General features: G+C 36.3%; 1 protein-coding gene across 2 annotated transcripts in view; it reads left to right on the forward strand.

Moving 5' to 3' along the window:
* GLRB (glycine receptor beta) overlaps window positions 1-24,026 on the forward strand; it is an 89,525-nt gene that overhangs the window by 37,806 nt on the left and 27,693 nt on the right. For both annotated transcript variants that reach the window (XM_070385605.1, XM_070385606.1), the window contains 5 exons: window positions 2,095-2,201; window positions 3,888-3,955; window positions 19,620-19,849; window positions 19,958-20,040; window positions 22,020-22,160. In XM_070385605.1, the coding sequence (XP_070241706.1) occupies window positions 2,095-2,201; window positions 3,888-3,955; window positions 19,620-19,849; window positions 19,958-20,040; window positions 22,020-22,160 (629 nt within the window). The remainder of the gene's footprint in view (window positions 1-2,094; window positions 2,202-3,887; window positions 3,956-19,619; window positions 19,850-19,957; window positions 20,041-22,019; window positions 22,161-24,026) is intronic.

Raw genomic sequence — 24,026 nt, forward strand, 5'->3', positions numbered from 1 at the left:
GGTAGGATATGAGAGCTGATAAGGTCAAGAGATACAACTTAAATCTACTTAATCTTCTGCACTTTGGGGAGATTTGACTAATTGGTTTTCACTTTATTTCTCCAATGTTTTGGATTCTTTCTGATAACTACTTGAAAAGTTTGTCTGTATCAACTCATGGTATTTTTAGATTTTTTTTTTTTTGAATGCTAGTTAATGTCATATTTCACCTCTAGTGGTTGTATAATATCAGCTCATAGTAGCATAATTAACAAAGAACAAAATTGCCTGATACATCAGAGCTGGGATCTCAAAACAAAGCAAGTGTATTACATTATTTGCTTCCTATAAATTAATGTCATTTATGAAATTTATACTTTTACCATCTCAATGGGGTTTCCCAGGTGGCTCAGTGGTTAAAGAATCTGCCTGCAATACAGGAGACGTAGGTTCAGTCCTTGGGTCAGGAAGATACCCTAGAGGAGGACATGGCAACCCACTCCAGTATTCTTGCCTGGAGAATTCCACGGACAGAGGAGCTTGGTGGGCTACAATGCATGGGGTTGCAAAAGAGTCAGACAGGACTGAAGAGACTGAGCACACAGGCACATCATATTGATACAGAATAGACAATGCTGGGTGCTCAAGTGTAGTTTTAATCTTCCTTGTGATTTTCATGGATATTATTTTTGGACTGTGGTATTGGAGAAGACTCTTGAGAGTCCCTCGGACTGCAAGGAGATCCAACCAGTCAATCCTAAAGGAAAGCAGTCCTGAATATTCATTGGAAGGACTGATGCTGAAGTTGAAACGCCAGTCCTTTGGCCACTTGATGCAAAGAATGGACTCATTTGAAAAGAACCTGATGCTGGGAAAGACTGAAGGCAGGAGAAGGGGACAACCGAGGATGAGATGGTTGGATGGCATTAGCGACTCAATAGACATGAGTTTGAGTAAATGGGAGTTGGCAACATACAGGGTGGCCTGGAGCACTGCAATTTATGGAGTCGCAAAGAGACGTGATTGAGCAACTGAACTGAACTGAACTGATTTTTGGACTGGGAAAATTATTATATGATAAGATTTTATGGGTAGTAATAGATCCCAAACAAACAGTAAACAACAGAACAGTTTTCAAAGACCTCCAAGGAAGAGTTTAAGTGCTCCCAAGCAACACCAATTTAGTCAAGATTCATTGTTCAAAGTTAATTACAATAGAAAAATATGGCAGTTTTTCTCTTTTTGATAGTTGATAGCAAATATGTGTATATATTGAATAAAAGAAAAAGGCAGCTGTATCTCAGACCTCTCTACTTTCCTTTATTTAATTGGTCTGATAGTAAAGGACCTCTTTTACCAATCCAGAGTTAATGGCTTCCCTGATGACTCAGTGGTAAAGAACCCGCCTGCCAATGCATGAGACTAGGGTTTGATCCCTGGGTCCGAAAGGTCCCCTGGAGTAGGAAATGGCAACCCACTCCAGTATTCTTGACTGGAAAATCCCATGGACACAGGAGCCTGGCAGGCTGCAGTCCATGGAATCGAAAAAGGGTCGAACACGACTTATGAACTAAACAACAGCAAACTCCACAGAGAGCATTCATTGTGTGTTTCTTACACAGTATCATTTTACAAGTGTCAGATGACTTTATAAATTTTGTAAATTCTTGGACTATCTCTTTGTCCATATCATCTTGTAGTCTTCGCATACTTTTTTGCTTAGATAGAAGGTTAATATATTATTCAAAAACTATCTCTTTTTTTCTCTTAACTCCTTGTCTGCCCTTCCTTTGTGCTTGTCTAGATTTTGACTGCATACTGCTTCAGGACAAGTAAAAGATCTGCATAACTTTATTTAAAAAAAAGAAACATGGATTATTTGCAGCAGTGTTTTATGCATTTGTTAAAATTAAATGCTGGATTACTTTTCTGTTTTATTTATTTTTTTAATGACATATCTTTTGGGCTTCTGATAATATCTATTACTTTTCACTTCTATTTGGAAAAGACATGCTATATATTTGTCTCAAAAAGCAAAGTCTTTAATGAAAATCACCCATGCCTGTTGCTTGCTGTTTCTAAATACTTACCAGGGTTTTGTTTTTTCTCTCATAGGCAACAGTCAGCAGAGGATCTAGCCCGAGTACCCGCCAACTCCACCAGCAATATCTTGAACAGGCTGCTGGTCAGTTATGATCCCAGGATAAGACCAAATTTCAAAGGTTTGTCTCTCCCCCGTCAATATCTCCATTCTTTGCAGTTTAAACCCTAATTTTATCTGTGTAAAATCATTTATTTCACATATTCAAAACAGTAATAACTGTTCTGTAATGTTCTTATGTCTGAGCAATTAAATGCAAAAAATGTTTAAAGATAAGCAAAACATTACTTGTAATAGTTGTATATGGTTCTAGGGCTTAAAAGAAAAAGGTATATTGTGAATTAATAGGCTAACCCATGTGACGGGTTTTCTATGGTGAATTAATAGACTAACCCATGCGATGGGTTTCCTAAGTATTTTGTATTCTTAACCTTAATAATTTAAATTTAGGCTCTGGCTCTCATTCAGACACCAAAGTTCTACTTTGTAGGAGAACAGCCATATACTCATTTCCGAATAGAGAAAGCTCTGATAGGCATTTAAATTATTTTTTACTCTTTATTGGTTTTTTACATTGACTTAAAAAAAAAAAAAAACCCTCTATGCTTTGGCTGAAAGAAAAAGCCATATAGTTTTTAAAAACACGTTAACTTTGTGAATAAATGTGACTATATTTTTATTTCAATAAAATATTACCACCTATCACACCATTTAAAAACCAAAACTGTACTTGCACTAAAGGTTGTGAGAAGATTGTATATGTTTGCCTGCCTTCCTTTCTCCCTTCCCTCCTTTCTTTCTTTGTTACTTTCCCTCTTTCTTTCTTCCTCTTGATGAGTTAGATATATGAATATATCTCTGGAAAACTGCCATCTTTGTTGCTGGCTAAGGACAGGTATTAATGTAGATTGCATTAACATTAGGAGGCTTGATTTTTTTTTTTTTTTTTTTCCTTTACAAGAAAAAAAAAAGAAAAGCCTGCAGCTGCTTCTAGTCAACTGAAGTTATACAACGATGTTGTAAAAACAGAGTTTTTTGTTCATTACCAGAACCTACTCTGTTACTTTCAACAGCACCATGGTCTGGGTTGTCACATGTCTACCATGTATTGATTCAACACCTGTTTTTCATCAGTCAGAGGTTATGTGGCCAAAAGGCTAACTTCACATTTTCCCTTTGTTAGCCCAAACAGCAACCCACAATGAGTGAAAAAAAAAAAAAAAAAGAAAGCAAGAAAGAAATTGGCAACATTATACCTTAGTTCTCACTCTATGAACTCTAAAATTATTTTCCAACAGGTCAGGCAAAAATCTTTATAACGATTCTGTTGTATGTCTGATTAAGTTTACATGTTCATGGATTAAAAATCAAAATATAATAAATGTTGTATTCTGCTTGCCATTTAAGGTAAAAAATTTGAAAGACTATAAAATGCAAAACATAAATCATATTTTTAAATGATGTTTTAAAAAAATAATTTGCAATATCTTAAAGTAAATGCATCAGCTCAATTGAAAACTTTTTAAGGTAAATGTATTTTCCCAGAGTCCCTACAATTTAAGAGAGAAATATTTCTGAATAAATAGTGCTATGAAGAACAACATAACTCATTTTTTGTTTGTGTGTTGATCCCTATTTAGAAGAATAAGTTAATAGCAATTGTGAACATGTATCTTGAAACCATAGGTTTATACATCTGTGTGGATTGGAAAAAATATAACAATCAACTGCATAAACCATAAAAATATGAAGATTCTGACCAAGGTTTTTACAGCCACTAAACTATATCCTTAATTTTTATTGACAGGCATTCCTGTTGATGTAGTAGTCAACATTTTTATCAACAGTTTTGGATCTATTCAAGAGACAACAATGGTAAGATTAAAATTCATTTAATATTTTTAGTTGTGAATAGTTTAAGTGGAAAATATTAGAAGAAATTATAACTGAAAAATAAGGAGTAATTCTCAGGAAAAAAAAAATGCATGCTCTCTCCTAGTATAAATATTCAAATTTCAGGGTTTTGCTGAATTAGTGATTTCAATGCCTTTGTATTTTTGCAGTTCACATTTAGTCTTTATACTGCATTGAAACTTACAGAATTGGGAGAATTAACATTTCACTCTGAACAACTAAGTGGATGCCACCTGGGAAAGGGATTTGTGCAATTAATATTCTGGTGCAACATTATTTCCTAATACACTTATGTGTATGAGCATTCAAAACTTTTTGTGTTCATAGTCTTCTTTTGTTTTTTCTTCTAGTCTCCTGAGGATAATCTTTGTTTTCTCTCTTGTACTAATTTTGGGATGTGTGAAGCAGAGAATTGTAAAAAGCAAATTTAATTTTCCTAAAGTAGAGCAACAGAGCTCCCTAAAACGTTTATGTTATATAAACAAAGAACAAGGAAAGGCCCAGGAAGAAAAGGAAAGAGAGGCTTGGGGTGGGGCTGCTGACCGGCGAGAGTTGGGTGTTAGGGACAAAGAAGCCTGTGAAGGATGATTTGTGGATTCCTTGAGTGACGTGTGGTTCAGTTACCCTTCAGCTTCTCAAAGACATTCAGGAAAGTCCACTTGCTTATTAATGTTTTAAAATATTAATATTATACCCTTTCTGAAAAACCACATGCTGAAATGGTATTTCAGGTGGGAGGAAGAAGGCTTAAAAGTTTTATTTTGAGCATCATTTTTTGAGATACTTATATGTTTCTTAAGTAATAATATAAGGTGTGGATTAAAAGCTTAATAGTAATGATTACAACACAGTGTAGCTTTTCAGGGAATATCTCAGACCAGAAAAAGAATGTATTCCTATATTCCTAGGAGCATCATAGCATGTTATAAAATTGTGTGTTATATTTAAATTATGACACATTTTTATATTAATTAATATCATGGTAAAATATATTGTGATGAGAATGTTATTTATTTTTCATAGAAGCATGTCTTTAACTCTGAATACTTAATTTTTTTTAGAGAGTGTGTAGTTTGAATAATTAGTTATTTTGAAATCAAGTCCAAAATTCACTCCAGTGACTTTTAGTTAACCTAAATGGCTGTATATCTAGTATATTATAGATCAAGAAAGCTCTTAAACAATGTACAGACAAGTATGTATCACTGAGGAGACAAGAGTTGCATTCATCATTTGAAAATATGACTAGTTTAAGCAATTCCGACAAGAAGAGTGAGAAATGTAATTTTCTCAAGGTGACACGTCTGGGAAATTTATTTGGTATCTGTGCTTTTCGCTGTACCCTGTTTTATCTTTCATGAGACCACTATACTACCCCTAAAACACCGTGATTGAGGTGTTACATCCTGTTGGAAACATCCCCAGTACTATCCTGCATTTTAGCACAACTAATACAGTTTTTTTTTTTTTCTCATTTGCACAAGAGCAACACATGTGTCCTAGCTCATTAAGTACCATTAATGTATCTATTCTTTAATAAATATTGAATGCCTTCCAGTTAACAGACACTGTACTTCTTTTGGTCCCATCAGTCCATCATTGACTGTATCAAGCTGAAAATACCTGAGGTAAAGGGCTGACAGAAAAGGGGTAGGAACTTTCTCATAGGTTATTTGAGGATCATAATAAAATAGTGCATGGTTTCTCAATATGATCTTGTCTCATCCTTCTGCTCACTCTTCACAATAGCGAACCCCGAGCACCGATTGCTGCGGCCGGATTCCATCGGTTTTCAGCCTGCACTCTTACCTCTGACCTCCATCTCTTGTCTGAGCAGAGCCTCTGACTCTGAGCTGCACTCACTCACTCTCTGCCCCCTTTTCCATCCACGTCTTTCATCTCTATCATTGTTTGTTTGTTAAACTGATCACTTCTTGACTGTAATTCAACTCTTTTTGTGTGTTTTAATTTTGTTCTCTGATGGAGTTATTAATCTCTCAAAGTCAAAAACAGTGCATTCTGCTTCTTCAGTTTCCATAAAATACAGAAGACAGTAGGTCCTCAATGAGTGAGCCCATAAATGATGTCACATTATTAACTAATATTGATTAAATAAATTAATACATTCTGCTTTGGCCAGCAAAAAGTGAGCCCAGGTCACCATAAAAGTATTGGCAGAGCAAACTTTAAAAATAGACTCATGTTGAATGTGTGCATGCGTATGTGCTAAGTTGCTTCAGTCGTGTCCAACTCTTTGCAACTCCATGGACTGCAGCCCACCAGGCTCCTCTGTCCATGCCCTCCTCCAGGGGATCTTCCCGACCCAGGAATTGAACCCGAGTCTCTTACATCTACTGCATTGGCAGGTGGGTTCTTTCTACTAGCGCCACCTGGGAAGCCCATGTTGAATTTATAGATTAAATAACAGAGTAAAGAATGCTATTACAGTAGAGTGTTAGTTTTGTCCATTTAGAGACCTTTATGCAGAGGAGCCAAATTATTTATATTTGCTATTTCTTTTGATGAAATAACCTATCTTTCCCTTTGTGTTGTGCTGATATAGCCTAAAGGTTCAGAATTGAAACCATGCTCATCAAATAGACTTAAATAGTCTACTTTATTGTAATAATTATTTTTTGTTTTGGCAATGTTTATTTCATACTTCTAAGACAGTTTTTACAGATGTCTCTTTCAGGGCTGTGATATTTTATAGATTTTCTCACTTTTTCCAAAAAACAAACTCTTTAATACCTTGTTGTGTAATAGTTAAGAAAGGTACAAGGTATTATCTGTATAGAGATAACACTATGTGTCTTCTAAGGGGAGAAATGTGTCTAAGACAAAGCTTGTTCTTCATGACTTGTTACAAATACCAATCGGAAATAGTAGCAATGACTCAGGAGGGTAAGAGGATACACAGGTGTGGAGAGCAGTTATATTATAAGTGGGTCTTTCTTTTTCCTTCCAGTCACAAAGAGTGGGCTTATTAACTTTTCAGCTTTGCTGAGGTATAACTGACAGGTGAAATTGTAAGTTAAAACGTGTGTGATGATTTGATATGTTTCTACACTGTGAAAGGATTTCCCCCATCATGATAATTAACACATCCATCATCTCATGTATATATATTTTTTCTTTTATAAGAACATTTAAGTTCTGTCCTCTTAGCAAATTTCAAGTACACAGTAGTGTTACAACTATGGTCACCATGTTACACCCTAGATCCTCAAACCTTATTCATCTTATAACCATACGTTTACACCTTTTACCAACCTCTCCCTCTTTCCCATACTCCAAATTCTTGGCAATCACTTTTCAACTCTCCATTTCTATGGATTTGACTCTTTTTTTTTTTTTAAGATTCGACATATAAGTGATACCATGGCGTATTTGTCTTTCTCTGTCTGGTTTATTTTACTTAGCATGATGCTCTTCAGGTTCATCCATGTTGTTGTAAATGATAGTATTTTCCTTCTTTTCTTAAGGCTGAATAATATTCTACTTTATATGTATGTATGTGTGTGTGTGTGTGTGTGTGTACCACATTTTCCTCATCCATTCATTCATTGATGGGTGCCTAGGTTGTTTCCATACTCTAGCTGTTGCAAATAATACTGCAGTGAGCATGAAAATGCAAGCATCTCTTCTAGATGTCGTGTTTCCTTTGGGCATATACCCAGAAGTGGGATTGCTGGATCTTATGATAGTTCTATTTTTAGTTTCTTGAAGAATCTCCATACTGTTTTCCATAGTAGCTTTACTGGTTTGAATTTCCACTAATAGTGTACAATCTCTTCACATTCTAAACAGAATTTGTTACTGCTTGTCATTAAAAAAAAATTATTGTCATATAGTTGATTTACAAAGTTCTGTTAGATCTCGTCTTTTTTTGGTAATAGCCAAGGAACATATTTCTTAAAAAAAAAAAAAAAAAAGAAAATAAGCAAATGATACCCCCAGAACAAGAGGCTGGAAAAGTAGAGAGACTTAGATTTGTCTAAATACAGAATATATGTTCATGGAAATAGTACGCTGAACAGTGTGATATCAGAGAGGCTTGTGCTTGAATCTTTTGTGTACTTGATGTGTTACACCCTAAAATGAGTGAAAAAATTACAGAAATTAAGGAACAATATTTTTTCTGGCATCGAAACCCTAAAGGGACGTTGACTGTAGGGTTGTGATGCATCTGCAAGTTAATGTCATATTTTACAGTAGAATCTCATCCTAAAGAAAATGAACCTTTTGTTAGTAACTCTGTTGTACAGTTGAGGTTTTGTTTATTAATATCCCCTTAGAAATTTCCCTACAAAGGTCTGCTGAAATAAAGGAAGTCCTAAAATTTGGAAGTTTCAATATTGGCCAGAGCTTTCCTCTGCACTTAGGTCTTTTTACTTTAACTCCAGAGCCTGGTGGTGGATGCGGCATTAAGAGCTGCAGACAGAGGTGGAGCAACTTTTGAAGGAAGGAGGCAGCCCTTTTCCCCAGTGTATAAAGTTCATTATCTAACAAAGAATCCATTGAAGCGATGAGTTTTAACATTATAAGGATATTTTAGCCAATTCTGTTTGTAAAACATTCCTTCCTGCTTATTTGTCTTTTAATTCAGATGCTAAATGTCAATGGCTAAACAGAAAGCAATCTTACATTTATTCACAATCTGTAACTGTGTAGTAGAAGAAAAATCACAGCCATATAAATATTCCTGAAACTCTCCAACCTCCAGGGCTATGTGCTCCTTCAGCTTTTCGCATCTCAGTTTTTAGCTTTATGGTTCCTATTTCTCATGTCTGTATGTTCATCTGCATTCTGCTGCCTTCCATTTCTGTAAGGTCTCATTATTAATGCTGTAATTCCCTGGTGGCTCAGACCGTAAAGCGTCTGCCTGCAGTGCGGGAGACCCGGGTTCGATCCTTGGGTTGGGAAGATCCCCTGGAGAAGGAAATGGCAACCTACTCCAGTACTCTTGCCTGGAAAATCGCATGGACTGAGGAGCCTGGTAGGCTACAGTCCATGGGATCGCAGAGTTGGACTTGACTGAGCGGTTTCACTTTCACTTTCACCAAAATCATCAAATGTAATCATCCTCTTTTGAAGTTGTTATGACAGTCATTTATTATATCAGTTTGTATGCTACTGCTGGTAACAACTGAACTAAGACCCTCAAATCAGTGAGAATATAGATTTGTTAGAGGTGAAGTGTGGAGAAGGCAATGGCACCCCACTCCAGTACTCTTGCCTGGAAAATCCCATGGACGGAAGAGCCTGGTAGGCTGCAGTCCATGAGGTCGCTTAGAGTCAGACACGACTGAGCGACTTCACTTTCACTTTTCACTTTCATGCATTGGAGAAGGAAATGGCAACCCACTCCAGTGTTCTTGCCTGGAGAATCCCAGGGACGGGGGAGCCTGGTGGGCTGCTGTCTATGGGGTCGCACAGAGTCGGACACGACTGAAGCGACTTAGCAGCAGCAGCAGCAGAGGTGAAGTGGCATCTGCTGTATGGTTATGCTTAAAATATTTGTTGATTTCTCCATTCGATTCCTACCTTTGACTGAAATCTGTGGGTTTTTATAATAGAAAATGTAAACTTTTGCATTCATGGGATACAATTAAATATTATGATATATTATAACAGTCTATATACATATTTTGCCTTGTCAGAAATACATAAGAACTCTTTCATGGAAATAAAGCCTGTTTATACAATCCATTTTCTTCAGTGTAGACATGCTTTGTAATTACATCGAATTATTGTTACACTACAATCTGTGATCCTGCCAAACTTTCTATGCCTTTCTGCTGCATGAGTTTTTTATGTGTTTTAATAGTAGGCTTCAGCTCTGTTTGGGCAACACAGTTGTACCTGTCAAGAAAAAAACTCATATTTGGGATCAGCTAAAAGAGCTTAATTCTGGTTCTTGGAAATTACTTATCTTTGTTGTTTTTAAAAAATTTTATTTTATATATTTTCTTCTCTATGTAAATCTAAATTTCTTTTCTTAAAACTTTCTTAGTTTACTATTCTATACATTTTATTGCTTTTGTTATTAACTTTCCAACATTGTTTCATTTATTATAGGATAATATTGACATGCTTGCCCCATTTTTTTTTTTGTCTACTTTGCATCTTAGATACTCAAATCTTAAAATATTTAATTTCTTCCCTTGCTATTCGTCTTCAGGGTTTGTGCCTTGTGCTGGGCTAGATAGTTGTCCCCTAAAGAGGAACTTATCCTAATCTTTGGACCCGTGAATATGTTATTTTACACAGTGGAAGAGACTTTGCATCTGTGATTAAATTAAAAGTCTTGCAATGCAGATTATCCTGATCATCAAGTGGGCCCAGTGTAATCACCAGAGTCCTTAGGAGAGGAGACAGGAGGGTAGAGTCAGTAACAGGAGATGTGATGTAACCAATGCAGTAGAAGTGACATGAAGAGGATGCAGGTGAAGGGATGCAGACAACCCGGCCATGCTGGGCAAAGCAAGGGATCAGACTGGCTACTCAGACCTCCAGAGGGAACCAGCCTGGACCTCAGCTCAGTGACTCTGATTCTGATGTTCTGAACTCCAGACCTAGAAGGTCAAGATCAGTCTTGCTTTAAGCCACTGACTGTTGGCAATAGTTTTAGCAGCATTCAGGAACTGATACACATGCTGGTGGACACTAGTTAATAATTTTTTTCTCCCAAATTCTCTTGGAGAATTATCTGATTACATATGACTTTCTCCCAAATGCTGCTAGAGGGCTATCTGATTATGTACATTACTGTTTCCATATATGGAAATGCAAAAATAGCCAGTCATTTTTTGTGCAGTGATTAATTACTAAAAGTCTCACTCACTCAAGTTAATCATCAAAAGGACATAACCAGAAAGAGAAGCTATGCTTTTATTAGTTAATATATACTGTATACCTGTCTCTTTTCCTTGTCAGTTACTTTTTAGTGGATTTACCTCAAAATGAAGGTAAATCCTTTTTAATCTATTTCTTCTAGCTGTTTTGTTCAGAAGCTTTGGTGATTCGACATCATAAGTCATAGCATTATACAGTTGGCTCTTGAACAACACGAGTTTGAACTGCGTGGGTCTGCTTCTACCATTTTCACCATAATACTGTCTGTGTACTATAGTACTGTATGAGCTATGGTTCATTGGTTGGCTTAATCCATGGATACAGAGGGCTAACAATAAAGTTACATGTGGATTTTTGGCTGCATGGAGGGTAAGCACTACTAACCCAGTGTTGTGCAAAAGTCACCGGTCTTAGACAATCAGGAAGGATGAGAAACACCCCAGTTTTATTTTCCCTTCTTGTAATTTGTCACTATCAACTGATATAGAAAATTTGCACCATTACATAAGTGGTGTAAATAATGCTGGACCAATCTCCTAATCTGTCAAAATGTCATGAAAATTACTTCTTCACTACTGTATTTAACAGAAATATATTGAGAATTTTCTGTGTATCTGATCTGGCAGATTGCAAGACTTACGGAGGTTATAGTTAGGGTGGCTGCATTGCACCACATAGCAGGCACCCCCAATCAAAATAGAATATTGGCATAGATCTAGAAAAATTTAGATAGTCATATGCTGTTACAGAACAGTATTTAATAAAACTTTTAAAATGTCATATTGAGAAAAATAAAGTGTAACCTAAGAATTTTTACTGACGTTTGGTTAGCTTGTAGTTCTTGCATGAAACGTCTAACCTCACTAAGGATTAAATTTAAATCCTTTTCAAACCAGGCTTGGTTGAAAAACAAGCTCTGTTGCCAGAATTTTAAATGTAATCCTGCTGGATACCATGAGATTTGATCTTCTTTGTTTCCATGAATGCCATTTTTTATCATAAAGAAAATAAAAGAGTAAAAATTGCATATATAAGTGTTAGGTAAAAATTACAAGTAACCGTGCTAGCTATCCTAATGATAACACAAGATATAAAACAGTTCTTAAAACTAAAATATCATTAATGAAACAAACTAGTTTTAATGTCTTCTTGTGAAATTTTTATTGCCTTGAGAAGTAGCTTAATTTGGGTGTTAATTGGTACTGAAAATCTTGGAGAACATCCATGTTCCAGATCATGACTGTTCGTGTGCTATTTGTGATGAACAATGATAGTTTTTGTCACCAAGTTCTTTCAAAACAATTAAGTAATTTTCCAGTGATAAAAGAAGTCTGTTTCTGATGGGAATTTCTTCATTGCAAAATAATATGATAGAGTTGTAATTATAGTGATTGAGTAATTGAAAATGAAAATAAATAGGTTTCCAAATTAGTTATCTTAATGTAGAGCATTTGAAATGCCAGTAACTAGCAATTATTTAGAAATGCTCATAAAAAAATGAACCAAAGCATACTAACTAATAAGCTTTTATCTTCTAATGAATGTGGAGCCAAAGCTATTAATTTAAATTGTAAAAACTTTAAACACTCCTTATATAAACTTGCAACAACTTGTATTCACTATAATAATATGTAGCTACATAGCTAATGGAAAAGCATCTTGGAAGGACTTTCATAATGAGATAATAAATTGTAATGACCAAGAATAATACAATGAAGTAACTGATTTCCAGTTTTTCAGTGATGCTCATTCTAAAACAACTCTGGAGTTCTATTAAGAAATAAAATTTGATACAGGATTATAGTAGAGATCCCAAACTAATAGTGTTTTGAGCTTATCCCAGTGCAGCTAGAAGCAAGAATTTCAGTAGATGCTGAAGGCGCAGTTTCAAGATTTGTGACCTTAGAAAGGGGTTACTATTTAGTACAATTGTAGGTCAGTTGGCACAGTACAGAGCAAACCCAATGAATTACAGTATAGGCAGGATTTTTTTTTTGAAGCAAAAAGCCTATTAACCACTATTACCAACATTATAAAAGAATAGCAACATAATGAGTATGTCCCAATAAAACAAAATGCTTGCTTAGCACATAATACAGTCAGGTGAAGTTCATGTACTTTACGTATGTTTTCTCATTTATTCCTTATAAAAACCCTGTGTTGTGGGTGTGTTATTTTATCTCCATCTTATAGATAGGAGTCTTCATGCACCTCTTAACCCTCTGTCATCTTGCTTTTGTTGTATGCCACTCTGCTGTGCTGTGTTTAGTCACTCAGTCGTGTCTGACTCTTTGCGATTCCATAGACTGTAGCCCGCCAGGCTCTCTGTCCTTCCATGAGGGTTTTTGCTGAAATTGTCAATGGCTTCCTCATTTGCTGAAAGTATTCAGTTTGATTGTATTTGACCTTTGATGGTGTTTGCTCTGTTGACCATCTTAAAGCTTTTGACTCTAGTTTGGTGAAATCTAATTCCCAGGGTTTTCTACCTTTTCTCAGACTTCTAGCCAGCCCTTTAAATGCTTTTCTTCCCCAGGGTTTGCTTTGCCCCTGTATCCCTGCTCTAAGTAGTAATACTGGGCAAATTCTTCCTTAGTCCTGATTTTTAGGGGGTCATGTTTTCAAGGTTCATTCATGTTGTAACATGTACCCCAATTTCTTTCCTTTTTATGGCAGAGTAATAATCCATGATGTGTATGTATATGCAACACTTGGTGTGTCCATTCATCTGTTGATGACACGTGCATTGTTTCACCTTTTCAGTATTGTAAATGACACTGCTATGAAAAAGGGTGTACAAATATCAGTTGTAGTCTCTTCTTTTAATTTTTAGGGGCACGTGCCTAAGAGTGGAATTGCGGGATCATATGGTACTTCTGTGTTTCGCTTTTTGAGAACAAAGCACAATTTTTAAAAGGTTGAAACAACTGCATTTTGTGAGGACATGTCAGTGATTCATGTAACTCATTAAAGAGGGAACCAGCATCCTGATATTAGCAGCTACACTGGCAAAGTTGCCTGGGAGCCATGCCGAAATAATGCTGAAAGACTCTTCTCAGTATGTGGCAATGTCTCAACAGTTACTCATTTTTATCCAGCCCTGTTTCTAGAGGTGATTTATGGTATCTAATAATAATAAAAATACGATGAAGTAATTGAAATAGTACTAAATGTTCAGGAGCCATACAATGATACTCATATCAGGAAGTGAGCTATGCATTAATTCAATTGGCTATAACAGGGATCCCCAAATCCCCAGGCTAGGAACCGGTACCAGTACTTGTTAGAAAATGGGCCACAAAGCAGAAGGTGAGCAGCTGGTGGGGGGCGAGTGAAGCTTTATCTGCCGCTCCCCATTGCTCACCTTACACCTGAACCACCCCGCTCCCCACCACATTCATGGAAAAATTCTCTTCTAGGAAACCAGTTCCTGATGCCAAAAAGGTTGGGGACTGCTGGGCTCTAGGGCTTAGCTTTTAGTTCCCTGAATGCCAGACAAAAAGGAAAACAGGCTTACATTGTATTTCCCAGTAATAGGAAGCATATACAAGGATCTTTTGTAAAGCACTTAGATCAAATATGCCTAGCACACAGTAAATACCTGTACAATGATATTATAGTTTTATATGGATTAAACAAGTGAAAAATTAAAAAATTCATCTTCAAAATTTTCATGTCATGATCACTGACCAAAATAAGATAACATGGCTTTAATAACAGGCTTATACAAGATACATCGGCACTGTTATCTGACTCTTAAATATAAGTTTAGGACATGGTATTTTATCATAATACCACGAATGCATGTTTGAGATACTGAGGATTAAAGATGCAGTTTTTGATGATTTGATAAGACACAATAGTAATGTTGTTTAAGTGGCTAAGTTGTGTCTGACTCTTTTGTGACCCCATGGACTATAGCCTGCCAGGCTCCTCTGGGATTTTCCATGGGAAATTCCAGTCCATGAGATTTCCCAGGCAAGAATACTGGAGTAGGTTGCCATTTCCTTCTCCAGGGGATCTTGCTGACTCATGAGTCCAACCCATGTCTCCTGCATTGGCAGGCAGATTCTTTACTCTCTGAGCCACCAAGGAAACCCTCCACAGCAGTTAGAGGAGGTAATAAAATGGCTTTTAGTGTATATACTTTTGGAATACCAATCATTATGACGGATCATTCAGTGCAGTTCCGTCGCTCAGTCGTGTCCGACTCTGCGACCCCATGGACTGAAGCAGGCCAGGCTTCCCTGTCCATCACCAACTCCCGGAGCTTACTCAAACTCATGTCCATTGAGTTGATGATGCCATCCAACCAACTCATCCTCTGTTTTCCCCTTCTCCTGCCTTCAATCTTTCCCAGCATCAGGGTCTTTTTAGATGAGTCAGTTCTTCACATCAGGTGGCCAAAGTATTGGAGTTTCAGTTTCAGCATCAGTCCTTCCAATGAATATTTGGGTCTGATTTCATTTAGGATGCACTGGTTGGATCTCCTTGCTGTACAAGGGATTCTCAAATAGTCTTCTCCAAGAACAGAGTTCAAAAGCATCAGTTCTTCTGTGCTCAGCTTTCTTTAGGAGAAGGCAATGGCACCCCACTCCAGGACTCTTGCCTGGAAAAACCCATGGACAGAGGAGCCTGGTAGGCTGTGGTCCATGGGATTGCGAAGAGTCGGACATGACTGAGCGACTTCACTTTCACTTTTCACTTTCATGCATTGGAGAAAGAAATGGCAACCCGCTCCAGTGTTCTTGCCTGGAGAATCCCAGGGATGGGGGAGCCTGGTGGGCTGCTGTCTATGGGGTCTCACAGAGTCGGACACGACTGAAGTGACTTAGCAGCAGCAGCAGCAGGAGCACCTTTCTTTATAGTCCAACACTCACATCCATACATGACTACTGGAAAAACTATAGCTTTGACTAGTTGGACCTTTGTTGGCAAAGTGATGTCTCTGAGTTTTAATATGCTGTCTAGGTTGGTCATAAGTTTCCTTCCAAGGAGCAAGTGTCTTTTAATTTTATGGCTGCAGTCATCATCTGCAGTGATTTTGGAGCCAAAAGAAAAATAAAGTCTGTCACTGTTTCAACTATTTCCCCGTCTATTTGCTATGAAGTGATGGGACAGATGCCCTGATTTTCGTTTTCTGAATGTTGAGCTGTAAGCCAACTTTCTCACTCTCCTCTTTCACTTTCATCAAGAGACTATTTATTTCCTCTACCCTTTCTGCCATCCTTATGGGATGGTGTCATCTGTATATCTGAGATTTTTGATACTTCTCCTGGCAGTCTTGATTCCAGCTTGTGCTTCATCCAGTCCAGCATTTCTCATGATGTACTCTGCGTATAAGTTAAATAACCAGGGTGACAATATACAGCCTTGAGGTACTCCCTTGCTAATTTGGAAACAGTGTATTGTTCCATGTCCAGTTCTAACTGTTGCTTCTTGACCTGCATACAGATTTCTCAGGAGGCAGGTCAGGTGGTCTCGTAGCCCCATCTCTTGAAGAATTTTCCAGTTTGTTGTGATCCACATAGTCAAAGGCTTTCACATAGTCAATAAAGAAGAAATAGATGTTTTTCTGGAACTGTCTTGTTTTTTCGATGATCCTGCGGATGTTGGCAATTTGATCTCTGGTTCTTCTGCCTTTTCTAAATCTAGCTTGAACATCTGGAAGTTCACGGTTCATGTGCTGTTGAAGCCTGGCTTGGAGAATTTTGAGCTTACTTTACTAGCGTGTGAGATGAGTGCAATTGTGTGGTAGTTTGAACATTCTTTGGCATTGCCTTTCTTTGGGATTGGAATGAAAACTGACCTTTTCCAGTCCTGTGACCACTGCTGAGTTTTCCAAATTTGCTGGCATATTGAGTACAACACTTTCACAGCATCATCTTTTAGGATTTGAAATAGTTCAACTGGAATTCCATCACCTCCACTAGCTTTGTTCATAGTGATACTTCCTAAGGCCCACTTGACCTTGCATTCCAGGATGACTGGCTCTAGGTGAGTGATCACACCATCATGATTATCTGGGTCTGAAGATCTTTTTTGTATAGTTCTTCTGTGTATTCTTTCCACCTTTTCTTAATATTTTCTGCTTCTGTTAGGGCCATACCATTTCTGTCCTTTATTGAGCCCATCTTTGCATGAAATGTTCCCTTGGTATCTCTAATTTTCTTGAAGAGATCTCTAGTCTTTCCCATTCTATTGTTTTCCTCTATTTCTTTTCGTTGATCACTGTGGAAGGCTTTCTTACCTCTCCTTGCTTTTCTTTGAAACTCTGCATCAAATGGGTATATCTTTCCTTTGCTCCTTTGCTTTTTGCTTCTTTTCTTTTCAAAGGTATTTTGTAAGGCCTCCTCAGACAGCCATTTTTCTTTTTTGCATTTCTTTTTCTTGGGGATGGTCTTGCTCTTTCTCTTCCATTCCAGTCCATTTTAGTTTGCTGATTCCTAAAATGTTGATGTTCACTCTTACCATCTCCTTTTGGACCACTTCCAATTTGTCTTGATTCATGGACCTAATTTTCCAGATTCCTATGCAATATTGCTCTTTACAGCATCAGACCTTGCTTCCATCACCAGTCACATCCACGACTGGGTGTTGTTTTTGCTTTGGCTCCATCCCTTCATTCTTTCTGGAGTTATTTCTCCACTGATCTCTAGTAGCATATTGGGCACCTACCGACCTGGGGAGTTCATCTTTCAATGTCCTATCTTTTTGCCTTTTCATACTGTTCATGGGGTTCTGAAGGCAGGAATGCTGAAGTGGTTTACCATTCCCTTCTCTGGTGGACCACATTTTGTCAGAACTCTCCACCATGACCCGTCTGTCTTGGGTGGCCCTACACGGCATGGCTCATAGTTTCATTGAGTTAGTCAAGGCTGTGGTCCATGTGATTAGATTAGTTAGTTTTCTGAGATTTTGGTTTCAGTCTGTCTGCCCTCTGATGGAATAGGATAAGAGGCTTATGGAAGCTTCCTGATGCGTGAGACTGACTGAGGGGGAAACTAGATCTTATTCTGATGGGCATGGCCATGCTCAGTAAATCTTTAATCCAATTTTCTGTTGATGGGTGGAGCTTTTTCTCACTTCTAATAATAAGAGACCCAACCAGTCCATTCTGAAAGAGATCAGCCCTGGGATTTCTTTGGAAGGAATGATGCTAAAGCTGAAACTCCAGTACTTTGGCCACCTCATGCAAAGAGTTGACTCATTGGAAAAGACTCTGATGCTGGGAGGGATTGGGGGCAGGAGGAGAAGGGGACGACAGAGGATGAGATGGCTGGATGGCATCACTGACTCGATGGACGTTAGTCTCAGTGAACTCTGGGAGTTGGTGATGGACAGGGAGGCCTGGCATGCTGTGAGTCATGGAGTCGCAAAGAGTCGGACATGACTGAGCGACTGATCTGATCTGATCTGAGTAATAATATTAAATCTTATTATTTAATAAAAGATAAGATATTATCTCTTCCTATTTAAATATTTACATTTTGATTTGAAGTTGATGATCTGTTTCATTTTGATCATATCAAAAGGCTATGGATAGATAATATTTTGTGAATTTAGAATACTTGAAATAAGGATGCTTAAGCCCAAAGTGGTTTACACCTTGGACATTTTTGTGCATATTCTCAGTTCAGCATCTAAAATTAAAATCAAAAGACCTGAGCATGATGCCACAATGCTAAGTTTGACTTTATATACTAACAAGCCAACGTGGGTCAGAATGCCATTTCCCTGGCAAATAAATGTACTACGGTGTTAAATATGTTTCTAGGGTCATATATTCTTAGAATCTCTGTGTCTTGATATAATTCAGCTTTTACAAAGTTGTAAAATTAAAACTTTGGACAGAGGTAGAAAACTGAGGTAAGCAGCTATTTAGTGGATTTCCAAACCTTTTTCTACTATTGTTGAATATAGCATCACATGTACAAATTTTGTACATACTTTTGTACATGCTTTCTACTCTTTTGCATAATCCAAATCTTATTTGAATATCTCTCTAATCATTTACTTATATGAGTTATCGAGGATAATTTTTCTTTTCTTTCTCAAATATATATACAATCCAGTGTTATACATAGTTTTATTTTTATTTATTTTACTTTTATTGAAATACAGTTGATTTGTACTGTTAATTTCTGCTGTACAGCAAAGTGATTCAGTTATACATATGCATATTCTTTTTTCATATTCTTTTCCATTATGGTTTATCACTAGATATTGAATATAGTTCCCCATGTGCTGTCCAGTAGGTGCTTATTGTTTATTCATCCTATATATAATAGTTTGTGTGTGCCAATCCCAAACTTCTACTTCATGCCTCCACTACCCCCCTTGTAGTTTTATATACATATAAATTATTTTTGTAATTTGCTGTTGAGTAAAAGACAAGTGAAATATTTTCTCTTGGCTTTTTATTTATTTTTAACTAAAATTTATCCTACTTTGGGGGGAAGAAAAATGGTAATATATAGCAGTCCGTATGCTTTTATGGCAATACCAACTAACCCCCTGGTACAATTTGTGTTAGGGTAAAGCAATTATCGGTAAAGTACTGTGATGACACTTGAACTTGCAAGTGCTGAGAGGATGTCTGTAGAGTCATTAGAAAGACACAAAAGATACCCGAGCTATTGTGACCCTACTTGATGTCAGACGAGCAAGCATGTTTGGGCTGCTAATCTTTGAACCCTTTTTATTCTGGTGCTGAGCGTGTTCTTAAAAATAGCAGTAAACACACACATGCACGCATAATTTTTTCCAGGATTATAGAGTCAACATCTTCCTGAGGCAAAAATGGAACGATCCCAGGTTGAAGCTCCCTAGTGATTTCCGGGGCTCGGACGCCCTGACCGTGGACCCCACAATGTACAAATGTCTGTGGAAACCTGATTTATTTTTTGCAAATGAAAAAAGTGCCAATTTTCATGATGTCACCCAGGAAAACATCCTTCTCTTCATTTTTCGAGATGGAGATGTCCTTGTCAGTATGAGGTACTCTTTTTATGGCTTATATTTGTGGATTTATAGTTTTCTTTAAAAATCAGTGTGTCACCGAGGCATGTGTTAAACGAGTTCTAAGACCTCTGCTTCTGCTTTCAGGTTATCTATTACTCTTTCCTGCCCTTTGGACTTGACCTTGTTTCCCATGGATACACAGCGTTGCAAGATGCAACTTGAGAGCTGTATGTAAATGAGACCCTAAGTGACTATAGGAATAAAATGCTTAAAATTTTGAGACATTACGTGCTACTAATATCGTAGATAACAATGCTGAAGCTAATGCTTTTGACTGTAAATAGGCATTAGAATTGGAGAAGGGAAAGACTACCCACTCCAGTATTGTGGCCTGGAGAATTCCACGGACTGTATAGTCCAGGGGGTCGCAAAGAGTCGGAACAGACTGAGAGACTTTCACTTCACTTCATTTCAGGCATTAGAATGGTAGCTCAGAAGGTAAAGAATCCACCTACAATATGGGAGACCTGGGTTTGATCTCTGGGTTTGGAAGATACCCTGGAGAAGGGAACTGCTACTCACTCCTGTTTTCTTTGCCTGGAGAATTCCATGGACAGAGGAGCCTGCCAGGCTATAGTCCATGGAGTCCCAAAGAGTCGTACATGACTGAGTGACTTTCAGATCACTTCAGGCATTAGAATAATTTATGTAGGGAAATTATAAATTTTATATTTTTAATATTTTATATTTTATTAGAATTATGTTTTACTATATAATTTGTACTAAGATAATCTTTTTGATATTTTGTTTTGGCATTTTATTAGTTTTTTTTTATTTCAGTTGAGTTATTTAGGTGTAGTTGTACAATTCTAACTTATTCCAATTGCCATCTTCATCTGAATTAGTAATATAGACAAGGTAAAGGAGAAAATGATGTCTGTCCTAATAACTTTTCTAATGTTAAAATAATGTTAAAACTATATTTATCACAGCAGAAAATTTGGAAAACCCTGAAAAAAAAATTAACTAAATGTTACCAAGCATTCACTTTCTATGGCTCTATAAAAAGATTGTTTACAAAATTGGATTTTGGATTTTCTTTGCTTCTGTGATCATGTATTTTTCAGTTTCTGAAAGATATATTATGTCTTCACCAAAAGGATTAGCTCTAAAATATGGTAAATTGCTATGAAGCTTGTCAGGTGAAAATAAAAGTAGGTAATAAAACTTGAAAAACTAACACTAATGTAAGGAGTCTTCAGCCTGAATACCCATATTCTGTGTCCTATTTCTACAGAGAATAACTTTATAAAATGTATTGTATGCACTTGATGATACACTTTAAAGTTACTTACTGGTTATTTGTTGTTATTGCTATTTATTTTTAATTTACTGAAGCTGGATCCTAAATTTGAGCAATATGTATTGCTTTCTGACTATAATTTCAGATTTTGCAGATGTAAGTGTATGTATGTACCTGTGTATGTGTTGTAGATGTGTGTCTGTGTATCAATATATATTTGTATAAATTTCAAAGGTATATATATATATTCACTTCTGTTACTGTATACACTAAAGTATGGCTTTTAAAAATACAGGCATGAAAGAGTTGAATGGTAGGCTGTTAGATACCATAAGCCCATGGGCCCTTGAATTATAGCCAGGTTACCTAAGCCCACAAGGTGGGCTCCCGGAGGCACTAGCGATGGAGAGATGTCCCTTTGAGGAGCTGTTTTATTGTTTTTCTGAGGCCCTGCAACTCCTTTAGGGAAGTTGGTAGTTAATTCTTCCAGAAAATTTGTTTTGGTGCTTAAGTTTTTCTGAAAACTTCCAGGTAGCATATGGGCATAATTTGTAAATGTTTACATTCAGGAAGCTAGTATCACTTATTTCCTACTATTTTGTTGATGACAGTTCAGAATTCTGACAAAGACAAATGTACTACCATTTTTGACACCCTGGGATTTTACTTGCCATATGCTGATTACTTTAGCTTGTCCTTTCTTTAAGCCAATTATCTGTAACTTTTGTATGAATACTTGCATTAGTGGCCATAGATTTTTACCTCTTTACATTTCTAACGGAAGTTTCACGTAAGAATGGCCTATTGTTTTACCATTTCTATGTTTAATATTTGGATGTTTCAATATTGAAAAAGTGTTAATGTTATATCCCAAGCTAGTATTTTGTTTATGTTTGTTTATAGTTGGTTACACAACTGATGACTTAAGATTTATCTGGCAGTCGGGGGATCCTGTCCAGTTAGAAAAAATTGCCTTGCCTCAATTTGATATTAAAAAGGAAGATATTGAATATGGTAACTGCACAAAATACTATAAAGGCACTGGTAAGTAATGTCCTTTAAATTAAACAAAATGAAGTCCTATTCCAAAGATTTATTTCAATACTGTATATGCTAAGGACAGAATAGAGAAAACTAGTTAAAAAATAAGTTCAAAATTTATAGATGGTTCATACTGATATATTTAAATCTTTCATAAAATTACATTCACTAAAGTTAAACATTTTTTTTACTCAGTAGATAGTTTTGCTTTTCTTTATGTAATTACAAATAAAAGAGTTTTCAATTTTTATTTTTTTATTTTATTTTATATTTTATTCTCCAGGCAGTGATATTCTTAGATGTTGCCAAGAAATTCTGTTTTGGGAAGGGCCAGACATTATGGGTGTGAACATGTAACCCATTTATAGTCATCTGCTGTCATTAGGGCAGTTTTTTGATGTTAGTTTTTGACTGCATATTCTTGATTTTCAAAAGCATTCATCTTTATACTCTGCAGGAAATAATTAGCACATGAGGTAATTGGGCATTGGTAAATATTCACTACATAATATTCTTGGCCTAGGTTATGGAACAGCCGATTATGAAATCTCAACAAGTTAATCTCATTCATTAAATTACATCAAGCTTTACAGAAGTGAAAATGCAGTACTCACTGATCAATACTTTCATAATATGATTAGTATTCAAACCTTTGTGTCTCCTATGGTAGTTATAGGTTATTGAGGACTTTAGATATTAAATATAGTGCTATTGCCCTTAGCAATGTAAATAAAACGATGATTGATTTTGATCATTACATTCGTATCAATAATCTGTCTAACTTGTAAATTGCCATACAGTTCTAAGTCTATATCAGGAAGTAAATCAAAGATATTTATGAATAGATGAAATTAAAGTTTAAGTTTTTGCAACATTTATGTTGACTTTGCAAAAGTAAAAATATATAGTGTGATTGTGGAAAATTTATAGAGATCAAATGTTTGCACTAAAATTCTGCCATTGTGACATCATTAAGGAAGGACAAGATATGACTTAAAACATTCCTATCTGACACTAGAATAGAAGCATGAACAATTGCATATTTGCATCATTGTAATAAACATGACACAGGCCAGCTCGGAAATAGTTAGTTTAAGCATCCATTATCACTGACGTTCAAATAAATTAACAGATTATATAACACTTATATATAAAGAGTGCCTTCTCTTGTAGAGTTGATAGTATTTTAGGACAAGAAACAAAATAAGCAAATACACTACTGAAAGAATTGCCAATTTTTTTTAATGGAAAAAAGGAGCACTCTTAAAAATTTTGCCGTCAGTGTACTCAATGAAGAAATCATAGATTTCAGTGATTGTTGGATATGGACATGATCTTTTTGCTCATTCTGAGACAGCTCCTGTATTGAACACAAAAAATAACTAAAACACTCGGTGAATGTCTTACTGAATGTCAAGGACAAATCCGTGTCAGCTGTGACCTGGGCACAGTGTTCCTTCTCCTCTCTCTGCTCCTCACTCAAATTATAGAGCCTGACTACAGTTTTTAGGGATTTTTACAAATCAAACGAAAAAATGAACTTGAAAGCCAATAGAGGTATTTTTGGGAGGATTGTTGTATAGAAACACATTTAGTAGATGGCTTTTTGAGTTCTTGCTGTAAGGCATTGTTTTAAGTGCTTTGTAGGAATTCCATAATTTAGTCCTCACAGGAATGTTATGAGTTCAGTGAGTGCTATTTTACTTGGAAAATAGTTACCCACATCCAGATTATATGCTTCACATTCTAAAATGAATAATCTCTAAATTGTCTTGAGAAGCTTGAAATATCTTTTATTGAAGTTTTAAACTTCATCTAGAGATGAAAATAAAATTAGTAATTTTATATCTAATTTTATGTAGTATAAAA

Source organism: Bos mutus, chromosome 17 (assembly GCF_027580195.1).
Source record: "Bos mutus isolate GX-2022 chromosome 17, NWIPB_WYAK_1.1, whole genome shotgun sequence".
NCBI classification, from domain to species: domain Eukaryota; kingdom Metazoa; phylum Chordata; class Mammalia; order Artiodactyla; family Bovidae; genus Bos; species Bos mutus.